The 17,197-nt window shown below is 41.1% G+C and overlaps 1 protein-coding gene across 1 annotated transcript in view; it reads left to right on the top strand.

Moving 5' to 3' along the window:
- The window catches only part of dnah5 (dynein, axonemal, heavy chain 5), a gene marked incomplete at its 5' end in the record, with an annotated part of 130,147 nt that overhangs the window by 62,288 nt on the left and 50,662 nt on the right, over positions 1-17,197 (top strand). Inside the window, 11 exons of the mRNA XM_080768878.1 lie at positions 2,172-2,376; positions 3,606-3,748; positions 4,999-5,133; positions 6,000-6,122; positions 6,251-6,464; positions 6,909-7,132; positions 7,834-8,032; positions 8,227-8,399; positions 9,859-9,989; positions 12,254-12,407; positions 16,403-16,670. Coding sequence (XP_080625004.1) covers positions 2,172-2,376; positions 3,606-3,748; positions 4,999-5,133; positions 6,000-6,122; positions 6,251-6,464; positions 6,909-7,132; positions 7,834-8,032; positions 8,227-8,399; positions 9,859-9,989; positions 12,254-12,407; positions 16,403-16,670 — 1,969 coding nt within the window. The remainder of the gene's footprint in view (positions 1-2,171; positions 2,377-3,605; positions 3,749-4,998; positions 5,134-5,999; positions 6,123-6,250; positions 6,465-6,908; positions 7,133-7,833; positions 8,033-8,226; positions 8,400-9,858; positions 9,990-12,253; positions 12,408-16,402; positions 16,671-17,197) is intronic.

The raw sequence follows: 17,197 nt of genomic DNA, 5'->3' as shown, positions 1-17,197 counted from the left end.
AGGGTAAATCGATATTGACAAATTGTATTTTTATGTGAACTACTCCTACTACCACTTCTAAATTGCGCTTGAACCCCCTGAGATGCAGCATCTTGTTTTCAACGCGGTCCCTCAAATCAGAATGTTTTAGCTTTCTGCTCAAGTAAAACTTCAGTTTGTGAGTCTACATTTGTGAGTAAAAGTGTGGCTGTAGTTCAGTATTTCATTGTTTAGATGCTATTACTGTGCAAAGAGGGAGATGGACATTATTCCTTTAATCTCAGAATGACCTTATAAGAGGCCGACAGCCATTATTCTTAGTTCTCACTTTGTTCTCTCTCTCCTTGTTTGACTTTTTCTTGTTTCATCTTATCATCATTAACTAGCAATGCTGTTATCAGCTTTGAGCCACTGTCATCATCATTTCTTTATTTCTTTATTTCAACTCGTAATACATTTTCAATGTAGCCGAGATACAATACAATAATCAACAGAAATTACATTCACATACAGCAACATTAAAATAAGCACAGTAAATTAATCAGAAGACAGAAAACACTCAAAATACTCAAAGAACTAAAACAGATAATAAAATAAAATAAAGCAGTTACAATCCCGATTTGAATTTTTTTTTGGTAATGTTTCAACTGCCATGAGGGTGAATCGAAATTGACAAAATTTGAAAACTGCAAACTCCAACTCGGAGAATTTACATTACTTACAGAATATATGGAGATTTTGTATTTCTATCACAATGTGAGGATTAGCAATTAAAGTAGCGTCATCTTTTTTTTTTTGGCAATGTGATTGAAAGGCATTAAGGTGACTACTGGACATTTTATCATTACATATCCAATACATTATACTGTCGTTACATGTCTGGCACAGAGCTCAAATCCCCCAAAATAATACAGGATTATGTTTAAAATTTTGTATAATTTTCATGTGAATCCTAGAGCACATTAGTAGCTTGTTACAGTAATCTTTCTTACATGTGATGATTCCATAACACATTTGATTTTACACCACACTCACTACCCCAAACCCCGTTGAGGGGTGGAGTACAGAGCACTCTCTTATGAAATAATAATACAATTCACAACATGAAAACACAAATTGTCAATACTTTTAGCCTTATTCACATGGCTGCCATCTTGCCATTTCTTGCCATTTTCTCCCTGGAAATAAAAACGTCTGGGTTTCCGAGGCTACAAGACAAGCTACCGTAGTTCTGAAAGACAAAAAAGAAAACCGGCTTCCAGTCGCGATACAATGGAAAAACCAAGGACAGCACACATCGCTCTAATCTACAAGCATTGATTGGTGACTGGTTCAGCGCCACCATCAATGGACAGCGACAGGCCATGCATGGAAACACCTGGGTTCCAGAGGCTATGCATGCTGTGACCAGCATCATGTTACATGGGGAGAAATTACCCAAGAGAGCACAGCAGCACACAGAGCCACTACCTGACTGTCTCAATTTACACACAGAGTACTGTATATTTGTAGTTAACCCATTACTAACACTACAGATTTGGTGTTATGTGCAGATAAAATGCACAAACAATGGCATGAGAAGCTACTTGTGGCTCATTTGTATTTAGCAAAAATCAAAGATATTTTAAACTCTAAACATTACAATATATATATGTCTACAACATTATAAAACCCATTCTAAGATAAAGTAGACACTGTTGTACAGTAAGGGGGTAGCAAGTAACAGATGCAGCTGCACATAACTTGAAATAAATAAACAAGCTGAGATTGATTCCAGGATTTAAGGAAATCAAATTTGCCATGTTTTGTAGAGATTTCTTTTTTCAATTGAACATTGAAAATGATGATAAGCAAAGCACTTTATAATAATAAATTTATCATTGGCACAAACCTCAGCTTGAAAAGGATTTCTGCTCACTATTTTTCTCTTTTTGTAGTCAATATTACAACAAATTCAACAGCAGTATCACTATAGCTATGTATAGCCATGGATGTTTTTAATGCTTCAGAAGTTTCATGGTCATTTGAGCAGTGCAGACCAGACACCTTTGTGTAATCTCGAAACGACACAAATGTCAATTATGCATATTAATATAATAATATAATATAAGTATCCAGGGAAATACCCAGGCCTGTTATTATCTTCTCTTCTACCATAATTGAACTACACTATGTTATTACCTATTGTACAGGAGCAGGGCGTGGAAATATCCAGAGAGCACATGGAGCGGCTTTATGTCTTTGCCCTCATGTGGAGCGTTGGAGCTCTGCTGGAACTGGAGGACCGCAGGAAAATGGAGGCCTGGCTCAGAGGCCATGACAGGATAACACTGGACCTACCAGATATCCCATCTGAATGTGAGGACACCATGTTTGACTACCACGTCACTGCAGATGGTAAGCATAACGAGGGTTACCGACACCTTTTTAGGATACAGTGCTTTAGTTTACAGGGCTATTCAACTGGCGGCCCGCGGAGCGCCCCCTAGTGGCCCTTGGAATAATAATTGAATTGAATTTTTTTTTTCTTTTTCTTTTTAAGAGAGAAAGTTACAGGTATGATGTGCGCGATATATAAAGTGCTAGATTATCATAATGACAGTAATCAGGCATAGTTGTTTCTAGGGGTGGGGGGCGAGGGGGGCAGCCCCACCCCATGGGGCCCACGTGGCCCGCGACCCGCAATTTTATTTGCGCACGCATGAGACTGGATCATGGTCTTATTCAAAACTTATTTATTATTACTTATTATTTGTGGACCTTCAGCATTTTTAGTTGAGGACCCCTGGCCTACATACATCTTTGTGTTTGAACACAAAATGCATTTGTAGAATCCAAAGAAATTCGCGCGCACGCTGTGCTGCCCTCCACACACAATCATTCTACAGCTGTGGCCCCCGACCTAATCTAGTTGAATACCCCTGGTTTACGTGGTAAGGTGCTATGGAGTTTGTGTGACTGTTTTTTTTAACTGTAACGTAGACATACCTGTATTCTTTTCCTTATATGTTGTCCATATACTGTATATACGACAAATGTGTGTAAGCTATTCTCAAGCCACTTCACAAAACCCCACCCCCAATCACTGTTATTTGCTGAGATGCGTGGAGTTTTGGTTCACATGATGATGACCTACTCCATCCACCACAGCTTGCCAATGTGGATGAAGTGCTCATTGACAGGCAGCGGCATTGGCTGCTCAGCTGCTCGTGTCTCACAAGCCTCAGGGCCTCAATGTTGTCAAGCCTGTTGAAGTGATTTAAAAAAGTCAATTTGTAGAATCTTGCACATACCCAGGATGTTAATTGAACCAAAATGAGAGCTCCCCAAAACAACTGGCAAGTACATTGTGTGTCTTGAAAAGAGAATGAAGCCAACAGTAATATAATTTAAAAAGTGTATTTGATCGCCGATGAAGGCTTATTGAGCTCAAAGGCGTCCTTTTGGGGGTCTTCATTTTGTTTTCTCTATTTACAGTCTTTTCACAACACTATTTATAAAAGGATGTGTGACCCATGTATGGTATTGGTACCTCATTCTTAAAATATACTATGACTAACACCTCTCCAGTCTTCTATGTTCTATTTTCTATCCCATAATACTGCTGATTTGTTTTCCCACAACAGGTCAGTGGGTCCACTGGAGCACCAGCGTTGAGGAGTACATTTACCCATCTGACTCCACTCCAGAATATGGCTCCATCCTTGTCCCCAATGTGGACAACGTCAGGACAGACTTCCTCATTCAGACGATAGCCAAGCAAGGAAAGGTAAGCAAGACAAAAGTATTAAAGGCCCTGCTAGCATCCACTAGGGACTGTGCTGCTCCTAAAAAGCCCATGATACTTTATAAGACAAGCTATGGCTCATGGTTCATCCCACTGGGCATTTACTCAATATATTGGCTCGCTGACAATCCTGTGTCCATGGCAATGTAGACCAGTGGTTCTGAAAGTGGGGTCCCAGGACCCCCATGAGTCCTCGAGGGTGTTCCAGGAGATCCCCAGCTAAAACTGAGGAACAGTTTCAACACTTATTATAGCTCTATTTAATTTTTTGGGCTAATCTAAAATAGCCAATCTACACCAATCTATGCCATGTCCTTGACATTAAAATATTTGAGAAGGACTGACTATAAACTGAGGTGTGCAACCAATCAAAGATGTGAGACAAAAATGTGTGAGCTGCTAGAAATATAAAATAGGGGGTCAGCAGCCAAATAGATATAATTTTGACATGAAAAGGTTTGAGCACCACTGACACTGAGGTGTTACTCTATGACTATGTATTATATTCAGTAGTGGGAATTTGATTCACTATTTTGGAAAGAATTGTACAAAGCTTGACAGTTCAACTGCAGTTCCTGTTCCTTATCTGCATTGAAAAGCCTTCAAAGTTTCTCTGTGGTTTTATGATAAGGATTTCAGGGATGGTATCTCCGATCTGAGTCTTTACCTGCACTGTCTATTGCTTTATTGACCCCCTGCTACAGTTACTCACACGCATGCATTGCACACAGGCATGCACACACATACACTCTCACACTCTCACACCTTTCCTCTGTTCTGCATTTCCTTCAGAGTAGTGGAGCATTCAGTGGGGTTTTAAGTAGAGCATTGATTGCATTTTTTTGTTGTTATGTTATCTACTTATGTAGTCACATTTTTTGGAATTTCTAATGATTTTAAAATGGAACTGATATTGTTTTATATGAAGTAGTATGTCTGAAGTCATCCCTTCACTTTTGCCCTTTAAAAACAAGCTGTAAAATAGGAAATGATTGCCAAAGTTAATTGCTGCAGAATCTATTTAGATATACATCTTTGTCTTACTTTGTCTTACAAAACTTATTTATTAACTTATCTGTGAACTATCAAGTCTGTCAGGGAATAGATTTTCTTTATTAATATTCTCTGTAAAACGTATGCTCAAATAATTCAGATAGCGGGTTTGCACAGCATTGATCTATGTTATAGATAAAGCTGGTACTATTAACTCATTTCAATGTTTATTCCCACAGGCTGTTTTGTTGATTGGAGAGCAAGGCACAGCCAAGACAGTCATCATCAAAGGCTACATGGCAAAGTATGATCCAGAGCTGCACATGGCTAAGGTTCTCAACTTCTCCTCTGCAACCACTCCACTAATGTTCCAGGTACTGTACAAGTCGTCTCTCTGCCCCCCCCCCCCCCCCCCCATCTCTCTCTGTCTGTCAGTCTATTGCTTTCATGCACGCACACACAATAATTATTGCCAGTGTTGTTCATGACGAATCCGTGTGTTGACGTTTTAGATTAATTTAATTTCAAACCACCCTCACCTGATCCTCAAACTGTAGGTTTATCTCTGACTGGGGCTGAGGCCACGGCCCACGGGTGGGTTAACTTGCCACATCTATTAGCCTCTTGCTGCGCCAGTGCTGGCAGTGTGTGTGTGACCGTGTGCGCTAGCTTGCTCATTGACTTGTGCAGTGGTATTGATCTCTATGAGTCTATGGGCTGATTAATATGTGGAAGGCTGGACCACGAACCACTGTTCTTCTCCCCTACATGACTGAGCTGCACATCGACCCAGCTGTCATGATTGATCACAGTATGTCTGTGAGGACCAGATGAGGCACCTTTATCACGCTTAAGGGTGATTTGTACTTGGTAGCGTGCTAGTGCCACTCACCGAAAATAGCAAGATCTATGAGCTCAGAATGCGCTGCAGCACGACATGGTGTGAGCTTGTAGATCAGCAATATGATGAACAACCAAGTGTAACTGAAAGTTCAAACTGCCCCCAAAACTCACCTCTTGCAGACTTGATTCCACACTTAAAATTCCCCTTTTACAGAATATTTTCAACCGAATAGCTTAGTTGTTATTATATCATATACGTTTTTATATTGTCTTAATTAGGTTGTTACGAATTGTTGTTTTAAATCACATAATGTTATTATTATAATTCAGGCTTAAATTCTCACACCTTACCTTCTCTCACATTATTCTTGTTCCTACTCCCCCCCCCTCTCCTTAGAGGTCAGTTGAGAGCTATGTGGACAAGCGGATGGGGACCACCTATGGACCCCCAGCTGGGAAGAGAATGTCCATCTTTATAGATGACATCAACATGCCTGTCATCAATGAGTGGGGAGACCAGGTTTGGGAGCATTATAACAACTATGTCAGATAAAAGTATTGATTGGTTTAAAACAGAATTTTCATAATTTGTCATTTATTTTTATATATAACAACTTTTCAGCCTATCCTTCATCTCTCCCATTCCAGGTAACTAATGAGATAGTCCGGCAACTCATGGAGCAGAATGGGTTCTTCAATTTGGAGAAACCAGGGGAGTTCACCAACATTGTGGACATCCAGTTCCTTGCAGCCATGATCCATCCCGGAGGAGGTCGTAATGACATCCCACAGAGACTCAAGAGGCAGTTCTCCATCTTTAACTGTACCCTGCCCTCCAACGCCTCCATTGACAAAATATTTGGTGAGTAACATGATCAAAGCTTTATTATTACTATTCCTTATAATGTAGATTGTAGAGTTGTTTTGAATTCCTATGAATCACTTTCAGTACAGTATTTATACTAGCATGTGTGCTACAGTATATGTTGAAGCTGTCCATAACATGTTGAGTTCGTAACATACAGTAATACACATCGGTCACCTTATTTGGTCAGTAGCTGATGCAAAACAGTACAATAGTACTAGCTGGACAATAGTACACTAGTTGTTTTTCTATGGGACATTCAGATTGCACCCATTCAAAGGTAACACAAGCAGTATTGCTATCACTCATTCTACCTATAGTCTCTACTAAGACATTAGCAATCTGCTGAGTCTACAAGCTAGAATGACTACAAGATGCAACAAGATGCCCGGGTCATTCTTTCACTCTCAAGTCTTACCACTATCGACCCCACCACCTCAGGTGTGATCGGCAGGGGCCACTACTGTGAAAGTCGTGATTTCAGTGATGTGGTCCGGAGCATCGTGCCTCGGCTGGTGTCTCTGACCCGCCGGCTCTGGCAGATGACAAAGGTCAAGATGCTGCCGACGCCCGCAAACTTCCACTACATCTTCAACCTCCGGGACCTGTCCAGGGTGTGGCAGGGCATGCTCAATACCACTGCCGAGGTGGTCCACTCCTTACAGGTAAACACAGTCAAGACAGTAGAGTAGATCACAGGTAAACACAGTCAAGACAGTAGAGTAGAACAGTGGTAGAGGACAGCAGATATGACGGAGCACTCTCAGCAACTCTGCTGAAGTGATAAACATCCTATGTACTATACAGTATATGATTTATTACAATAGCAGTAGGAAGATTAAAGGATCATTAAGTAAGGGGAAGAACAGACTGGTAGAAAATGTTCAACCTCAGGCCCTCTTAAAAGTCTGGCACGCCAGGCCATTACCTAACTGTCTACAGCTTTGTGAATTACTGAATTATTGATTAGAATAGAATACATCTTCCAATTCTGGCTGCACAGGTCTGGCAAGGGCATGTTGAACATCACTGCTGGATCCTCAGCAGACAAAATAGAACAGGAGAGAAATACAAATGAGGCAAAATCTGATATCAGATTAGAACCTTTTTTTTGTATTTGTCTCATGAATAGTTTTGATGATCAAAACTTACAAAGTCCCTTGCTTTATATTGATTAGATGTGCCCCATGTCCTACCAAGATACCATCTTTGTCTCCGTCTTCAAAATAATTTGTATTCAAGGATTCATTGTCAGTCAGGAATGAAACAGTGCCGCCTAATCAATATCATCACTCGCATTGAGACTTGGAGGAGGATTTAGTCCTTGGCAGCAAAAATGACAAATGTATCTTACTGCATATCACAGGTGTTGCTGTCTCTGTGGAAGCATGAATGCAAACGCGTGATCGCGGACCGCTTCACCATTCCTGAGGATGTAGCGTGGTTTGACCGGGCCTTGGCAGCACTGGTGGAGGAGGAGCTTGGCGAGAGGGAGAAGGATGTGGTGGACCATGGTGTGGATGCATACTTTGTTGACTTCCTGCGCGATGCCCCTGAGGCTACAGGTACCGCATCAACGCAGCCCTTCTGCCTACATTGTATACACTGTCTAGTATGAAGACAACACGTACAGGACAATGCAATGGGCCATCTCAACAGTGACACCTCTGTCATTGTTCTGTGTGTTCTATTGACCAAAGAACCCTTACGGGAATTCCACTTCAAGGCTTTGTGATGATTTCAGTTGTTGTTCTTACAGGCGAGGAAGTTGAAGGGACAGACTTTGACATGCCCAAAGTGTACGAGCCCATAGAATCATTTGAAAGCCTCAAAGACCGACTTAATATGTTCCTCAACATGTTCAACGAGAGCATCAGAGGAGCTGGCATGGACATGGTCTTCTTTACCGATGCTATGATACACCTAGTCAAGGTACAGGACAGAGTTTATTATGGTTTTATATTTACCGATGCTATGATACACCTAGTCAAGGTACAGGACAGAGTTTATTATGTTTTTATATTTACCGATGCTATGATACACCTAGTCAAGGTACAGGACAGAGTTTATTATGTTTTTATATATTTTTTGTTGTTCCGAACAATCTTTAAGAATTGATCCAAAAAAGAAAAAACATCTATGTCGATCTCTGCATATTTCTTTCTGTTTTCTTACTGAATCCAATCATCTGTCTGCCTTTTTGCTTTCCTGTACCTCTCTCAACCTGGTCCAAGTCACCCGCCCCTTGTTTTCCTCTTTTATCTGTGAACTGGATTAATTTACAGACATACTGTACTGCAGGAAATGTATTGTAGATGTAGCAGATCTGAGGCACAGCCTTTTTACATCAAATGAGCTATCATAATACATCATGGTAAATAGCTACAATTTACTAGTACAGACAGGATGTGCTTTGAAAGCAAAGGCGCACAGTGTGTGCCCACTGTTTATTTTGAGACTACAGCTAGAGCACTACAATAGCCTTGGTATACAGTAGATGACCAAATGCTTTAAAGTGTTTTTATTTTTGTATTTTTTTTTATTAATGTGAAAGTTCATGTGGTTAGACTAACCAAACAAAATAGTTCTGAAACTATAGACGATTGAAATGTGTAGGCTATTTCTAAAAACTTCAGTTGTATGAAATCGGGCTTCAAAGTTGATGCCCATTTTGGGCGGGAAACCCTTTTGGTGTTTTAAACATTATGTTATAATTTAGCTATTGAAAAATAGGAGATCTACAAGCTCATAGATCTATGAGCTTGTAGTCTGCTATTTTTGACAAATCGTAAAAATGTGGCGCAAATCTTTGAATATTCTTTCAGAGTGAACGTTTAACTCAGCCCTAAATGGGTTATTTGGGGGGGGGGGGAGGGGGGAAGAGTCAGATACATAGATAAGACTGACTGAGATTTCTGGATGGATGGATGGATAGATAGATAGGCATGTTTTCTAAACAGATGATACAGTGATGACATGCAGCATAAGATGCCCACCTGCATGATACAGCTGCTTTCTCTGAGGCCTTATGGCTTTTATCCAGACGATCCTGCAATGGCACTGCAGCTTACTGCAGCACCTTGTGGCTAGGAGCTGTTCAACCTGCTCTCTCTGGCTCACACTGGTCCCCAGTCTGGGCTCCTTCATGCATGCAGTAGTGTACTGTACAAACAGGGAAGACTGTATATCCCCAGCTTTGTTTTATCTCTTTCCCCTTCATATACTCCTACACACACACACGCGCACACGCACGCACGCACACACTCACACTCGCACTCACACTCACACTCACACTCACACTCACACTCACACAAACACTTCATACTGATTTGTACTTGCACCCATTAATCTTGTGTGTGTGTGTGTGTGTGTGTGCGCGTTGGTTGTGTAGATATCGAGGATTATTCGGACGCCGAGAGGAAACGCCTTGTTGGTGGGTGTTGGAGGATCAGGCAAACAGAGCCTGACCAGGCTGGCCTCGTTCATTGCTGGCTACAGGATCTTTCAGATAACATTGACACGGTAAACCTGACACACAGACTTGTACACACAGCCCACCAACCTCCATGTTTGCGTTAATCCTATTCTCCTAACCAAGCATGTACTGTAACAGCCGCTTAGCAACACTGTGAAAGTATTTGTTTAATTCTTAGAGTTAAGTTAGTTAACTTAACTGATCATGTGTACCAGTGCTAGGAGCAATACAATACACACATCCTATGATCACCCACGGCAGTCAACAATAATATGTTCTGGTACGGGGTATCTTTGTATTCACAGTAGAAACAAAAAGCACATTCAGTCTGTATAATGCACTTTGTATTCCAAAGTGACTCTGCAGTGCACTGGCCCTGAACGTACCCATGACATATTGTCACCCTGCAATGCGCCCAAACATCCATTTACTGTTCATACTGTGCCATTGAATTTTTGGCTGTGCATGGTGCCAGCTCAAATCCATCAATAATTTGACCTTCGAGTAAAAACAGCCGACACTAAATGTTTCACTGGGAGCAAATTCAAATAACACACTTTCCATCTTGGCGGCACCGCCTTTAAAGCAGCGAATCTCATCTCAATTCAACTAATAGAGGAAACAGGATGTAACTACGCTATAATTCTCCATATAAAAACATACTCCCTTTGGGAGTGTGTTTCTTTTCACACAGATGTCCAATTCTCATTTAGTTGTTTAGGAAAAACATAGAGAGTCATTATACACCTTTGAATACATCAAGATGATTAAATCGGGCAGATGGGCACTGTAAAAAAAAGCTGTTCTTTCCTTCTGGACTTTTCCGGCCATCTCTCGCCTTATTGTTCTGGATCATTTACTCTTTTTTTGTCCATCACTCTCATTTTATACTCTGTCTTATTGTTCTGGATCTGTTGTGTTTTTTTTTCCCTCACTCTCTGTCTCTCAGCCCCTTGCAGCCATGTTGCCGTCTGCTGTTTTCCTAACAGGTTTTAGTGTTTGGTATTAATATGAATGAAGCCTGTGTTCCTCCTCCAGGCATCACAGTCCTTTCAGGAGAGAACAGACTGGCTCTTCCTTCCCTTCCCTTCCTTCCCTTCCCACTCTCAAAGCCTTTCTTTCTTTCTTTCTTTCTTTCTTTCTTTCTTTCTCACTCATGCGCAGCACAACTGTCTGCCGTTCTACCTCTGTGTAAACATATTCTCACTGACTCACTCACTCACTCACTCATGTCTCTCAGCAACACCAGTTGATGGCTGCTTTTCCGGGGAGCTGTCCATCTCTTCACCCCCTCTCCACTGCCACTTCTACAAGTCTACTCTATGCTCTCATTTCTCCTCTGAAAGCACATAATGCTTCTCCACATACACGGTCGCGCACGCACGCATGCACGCACGCACACACATTATCTCTCATGCAGTCTCAACTGTCACTTAGTTCTAAAAGCACCCTCTACCAATGTGGGAAATGCACATGCCATCTTTCAAATACACAAAGCCAGCCACATGTACTGTATTAATACAGCCCTTTACTCTGCTTCTCTCTCTTATCTCAAAATCACAGTCTATCAATTTTAACCACTTAAAACTGATATTGGTAACCGGAGTCCCTCTGTAATTGTGCAGAGATTGTCAATCTGTGAGTTTGTCAATCTGTGAGTTTGTCAATCTTTATCCCGTGTTTCAAGATTTTTAACAATCTACTCGTAGTGTGCTCCTGATACAAGCTCTGCATGAACTCTATTTGGAAGTATTTCACATTTGCACAGAAAGAACTGTTTCAATTAAACTCTTGTGTCTGATGAAATCCCCTAAGCACTTTAAACCTGGCATCCCTATTGTGGTTCTTTGTAGGCGATGTTTCAGCAATGTTGTTATAATGCCTAATAAGCACATTATAATGCATTATAAATGAGCTTATAATGCATTATATAGGCTACCTTAATATGAGGTGTTACCGCTTTGGTTACTAGTTACTTTGTGAATGTGGATTATTATTACAACACACATTATCTACATCTACGCTACATTATCCACTTCAGTCCTATATACTTTCGGCCATTTGAAAATATCCGATCTACAAGCTCACAATCTGCTATTTTCAAAATATTTTAAACATTCGAAAACTTGAAATGAGACATTCTGCATAATGAGTACCTTTCTGTACTTTATGTACATTTTGATACCAATACCTTTGTACTTTTACTCAAGTACATTTTTAATTCAAGACTTTTACTTGTAAGAGTAGTTCTTCACTGCAGTATAGATACAAAATGTAGAAAATGTTTCCTCACTGGTTTCTGTATTGGCAGCTCTTACAACACAGCCAACCTGATGGAGGATCTCAAGGGTCTGTACCGGACCGCTGGCCAGATGGGCCGAGGCATCAGCTTCATTTTCACCGACAATGAGATCAAAGACGAGGCCTTCCTGGAGTACATGAACAATGTCCTGTCTTCTGGAGAGGTAGGTACGCACGCATGCGCGCGCATGCACACACACACACACACACACACACATACACACACACACACACACACACACACACACACACACACACACACACACATGCACACACACACACACACACACACACACACACACACACCTGTCTTTTTGGGCAGGTCTTTACAGGCTAAAATATTAAAACATACTTTCAAAATCTTATATTAAATGCACAAAATCTCTTTACATCTGTACGTACAATACATGCGTCTGTATAGTTTGGCAAAGTGTGTTGGTCTGATCGACCAACTTCACACTTTGCCAATGGCCAGAGTGAGATGAGAATCCCGGCCTTTAAGTCGGTCGGATAGTCTGTTGTCCAGAACTGCAGATCTGACTTATATGTCCATATATATATATACCACAGGCATATTGTGGTACGGAGATCCGGTTGTGGAGAACCGCAGATCCGACCACGTTGCACATACATGTTATCATGCGCATATATGGGACTGGCTGCCTTCATACGTGAAGCGCGTTGTTTCTTTAACATATTTTTGATGTCCAGCTTTTAGTGCGTGCAAACACAAACATTTAATCCCATTGACAATGAATGGAGTATGGACAATTTTGAGTGTTCGTGTAAACACAAACATTGCGTAACATAAACCCCTAAATACACTTCACACGGGTGTGATTTCTTTGATACTGACGGCCGCTACTGGTCATTGGAGATAGTCATCTTCTGCCGACGGAAATGTCTGGATTACTACTCATTTACATCCAGTCTCCCGTCCTCCCACACTGAGAGAAGAAGAAACTGTAATATGTCCATCGTGATGCGATGAAAATTGACAAATCGGATCCAAACATCTGAAAAATGAGCATGGTGCACAATGCACAATTTTCACTGTCTGTGTAATGGTACTGTACTGTTCTGTTCTCATGATGGCGACAGTATTGAATCTTTTAAAAGGTGTGCTCTGCTCTGCTGCCAAGGAGGCAGCGTTATCACACTGATTGTTCAGACCACTCAGAAGTCACAGCTACAGTCAGAGCATAGAGATAAACACTTAATAACACTCGCCTCGTGTTTCCGCTCTTGATCAGTCTTTATAATGCGTTTTCAATATTTTGAACGATCAACACAGGCTGTTTTATAATGAAGAAGACCAGCGGTGGAACATTCACGCTGTGTTTCGCGCCTCAAAGTAATACCATACAGTGGGTTCATTTGTGTTGCTTCAGTGAGACTGATGGGTGGCATTGACATTATGTTCCTTGTTAAAAAACAATCCTTCCTATAAAATGATATTGCAGTGGAAGAAGGTGCTCTGAAGCTGCAGCCTGATGCGTGTATGAATGAATGAATGAATGAATGTGGATGAATTTTTATTATTTTGTTAATACCCCAAAGCAGAAATAAATATCACATATGTGTTTTTGTGTAACTCAAAAATGGAAAGATAAAAGAAATAGAAAAGATTTTTACTTTTTGTTTCGTTTGAGAATTGGTGTCACATGTTGAAAATGGCGCATTGTGAGCTTGTAGGTCTGCTATTATTGACATTTGATACCATCGTGCGACAGGTCATAAACTTAATTCAACTCTTATGTTCTGCTAACCTGGTTGGTCAGATCTTTAATCTTCTTCCTTGCCTTCCCTTCCCATGCCATGATTTTCTTCATCTATTATCACTCCTTCTTCCTTCTTCTTGCTGCCTTGCTCTTCCTCTCGTCAATGTTCCTTCTCTACTGTAAGTCACAGTAGCAGACTCCACATTACTAAAAGTAAGTCGTTATCTCTGTAACACAGCAACATCTACTGCAGGAGTCAGTCAGTCAGTCAGTCATTGTGTGCCCAAAGCACACCAGTAGTCATCTCAAGGTACACCTGAATCCATATCTCTGCAAAATATGCGTTTAACTTGTTTTTGAATTTGAAAAACTGTAATCAAATCGAGGTTTTACACATCTGATTAGAATTGATGTAGGTTTTTGTTTTGGGGTCAAAACATCGGTCACCTCCTCCTCCTTATTTCTCCCTTGCATTTGTCTCCGTCTCTTCTCCTTCTCCCTCCCCTTCTCATTTCACCTCTTCAACACTTTCCCTCCACCCCCAAAGAACGATTCCAGCACCAGCTGCTCTGTCCGTAGGGGTGTAGAATGTGGTTGCCAGGAGAGACTGGTGTTTTTGTCAGGGCTTGTTTGTTTTCAGGTGAGGTAGGTGTGTGTGTGTGTGTGTGTGTGTGTGTGTGTGTGTGTGTGTGTGTGTGTGTGTGTGTGTGTGTGTGTGTGTGTGTGTGTGTGTGTGTGTGCGTGTGCGTGTGCGTGTGCGTGTGTGTGTGTGTGTGTGGACTGCGTGCGGACTGCGTGCGTGGACTGCGGAGAGGAAGGGAGCGCTGTTATAATTGAAGATGCACACTACAGTATGATGTATCGCTGCTTCTAACCATAAGTGCAGTGCACACCAGACTATTGAAAGAGATGGTTACAACACGCTTTGATATCCCCATGACAAAACACAATCATGTGGTTCATGTTGCATGTGTGATTAATCATCAACTACTTTTAAGGTCAATGTTGGAACTACACAATACAACCCTCTCTAATAGGTCTGGTGCACCCCCACCCCCCTCTCTCTCTCTCACACAGACACCAATGGTACTTTAGTTCTCTGCAGACCGGTGTCATGCAAGGCTTTAGGGGCAGCAGTAAGGTGATAAATGGAGAAGAGAATAGAGCGAATAGTTGAATGTGTGGCCGCAAGATAACGTTTACGCACAGTGGAAGCTCCTAAATGCGTAATTCACGGAAAATGTATACTTGCGGATAAAGAATGGCGTACGATGGAGTCCTGCACATATAATCACATTTATAATACAGGTACATCTCCACTTGCAGATTAAGATGTTCAAAAGCAATTGCAATACAGCAATCCCTGTAGTCAATGTGATAGATTTGTGGAAAATGTTCATGAATAAACTGGTGATATACAGAAGTGGGTTCATATAATGAGAGTTATGGAGGAGAGTGCTTCACAGAGCATAACATACAGGCAAAAAAGAAGAAGAAAAGAAGACTGAGGAAAGCAAAAGGAAGGAAAAAATAATAAATATATTAATTAAACAATGTCAAAATGTCAAAACAACAATAGTCAAGCCTCGACTCTCTCAAGGTCTGTATAAGGGGCAGATACTGATAGGCCTAGTCAAAAGCTAAAGTTGAAATAAACTTAGCTTTGATCACAGAACTAATCTGTTTTTCAAAATTTAGGTTGCTGTCAAAGGTAATACCAAGGTCCTTAACTGAAGTGTCAAAGGTAATACCAATTAAGGTCCTTAACTGAAGTGTCAAAGGTAATACCAAGGTCCTTAACTGAAGTGCGGATGTTGGCGCTGAGGGGACCGAGCGGGGTGATAGGAGTTAAAGAGCGTCATAATTAAAACTTACCTTTCATTCAAAGTGAGAACGTTTGTGTTCATTAAGGATTAAAGGTAGTGATGAGAGCCATATGGAATAGCAAGAGCATATTATTATGTCTGGGTTTATGTAACCACTGTGTATGAAGCAGTTGCATTTTCCATTTTGAATTATGTGTCACAATTTCAAAAATAGAGTACTGCTACATAACACAGCAACAGATGTTATTTATAGCGTTTTCAAATACCATGGCTCTGTTTGTCTTATGGCACTAATTGTCTTTATGCCTACATATTAATATTTTAAACTCTCCGGTTGGGAAATGCTTTACTTGCAGATTCCCAGAGCTAATTAAGGTCCAAATTGGCTAACTAAACTAAATTGTTTTCTTAGACCAAGGCTTGCCGACAGAACCCTTGAGAATTATGTGGGATGACAGGGGGGAGTTTTTTCCCACTCCTATTTGACCTATTTATACAATTGTATAAGACATTGTGTGTGTGTGTGTGTGTGTGTGTGTGTGTGTGTGTGTGTGTGTGTGTGTGTGTGTGCACATGCGTGTGTGTGTGTGTGTGTGCACGTCTTCCATCAAGGTGTCCAACTTGTTTGCTCGTGATGAGATCGACGAAATCCTCAGCGATCTGATCCCTGCCATGAAGCGCGAGTTTCCAAGGCGACCACCGACCAACGAGAACCTGTACGAGTTCTTCATGTCGCGGGTCCGACAGCACCTGCACGTGGTCCTGTGCTTCTCGCCCGTTGGGGAGAAATTCCGGAACCGGGCATTAAAGTTCCCAGCGTTGATATCAGGTTGTACCATGGATTGGTTCAGTCGCTGGCCCAAAGATGCTCTTATAGCAGGTGTGTAATGTAGTGGGTTGTGTTCCCACACTGGTACTTTGATCATTGCCTACATTTTTTGGATGTTGCTCAATCGGATTTCTGCCATATAAAAACTACTACCAACCTTAGAGCACCACGATCTCTTGAATCTTGTCAAAATAATCAAAACATATTAAATACAAATAATATTATATGCATGTACTGTAGATATTATTAGTGGCAGAATTGGGTGTGCTGTGGGGGCACATATTGTATAATGACTGAAGTGCTAGAAGAAAGCTAAAAAGATCACAAGAATAGGTTGCAATCCTGCATTCAGTCTGCTTATTAGAATATCAGATCAAAATTGGCATTTTGGACTGAGGGTGGCAATGGGGTCACTCAAATGGTTAGGATGAAGCATGAATGAGCACAGTCAATTCCATGACAACGCAGCCTGTAACTTTAGAGATACTGACCGCCATTAAAGGACCACTTTTCAACCTATCTTCATATAATAGGTCCTCGCTAATAATCATGAAAAAATGGCGCACATTTTTTCTACT

The sequence above is a fragment of the Protomyctophum bolini genome (assembly GCF_963924005.1).
Source record: "Protomyctophum bolini genome assembly, chromosome: 7".
NCBI classification, from domain to species: Eukaryota; Metazoa; Chordata; class Actinopteri; order Myctophiformes; family Myctophidae; genus Protomyctophum; species Protomyctophum bolini.
The sequence above is the reverse complement of the archived record's forward strand: the minus strand, read 5'-3'. Positions and strand labels throughout refer to the sequence as shown.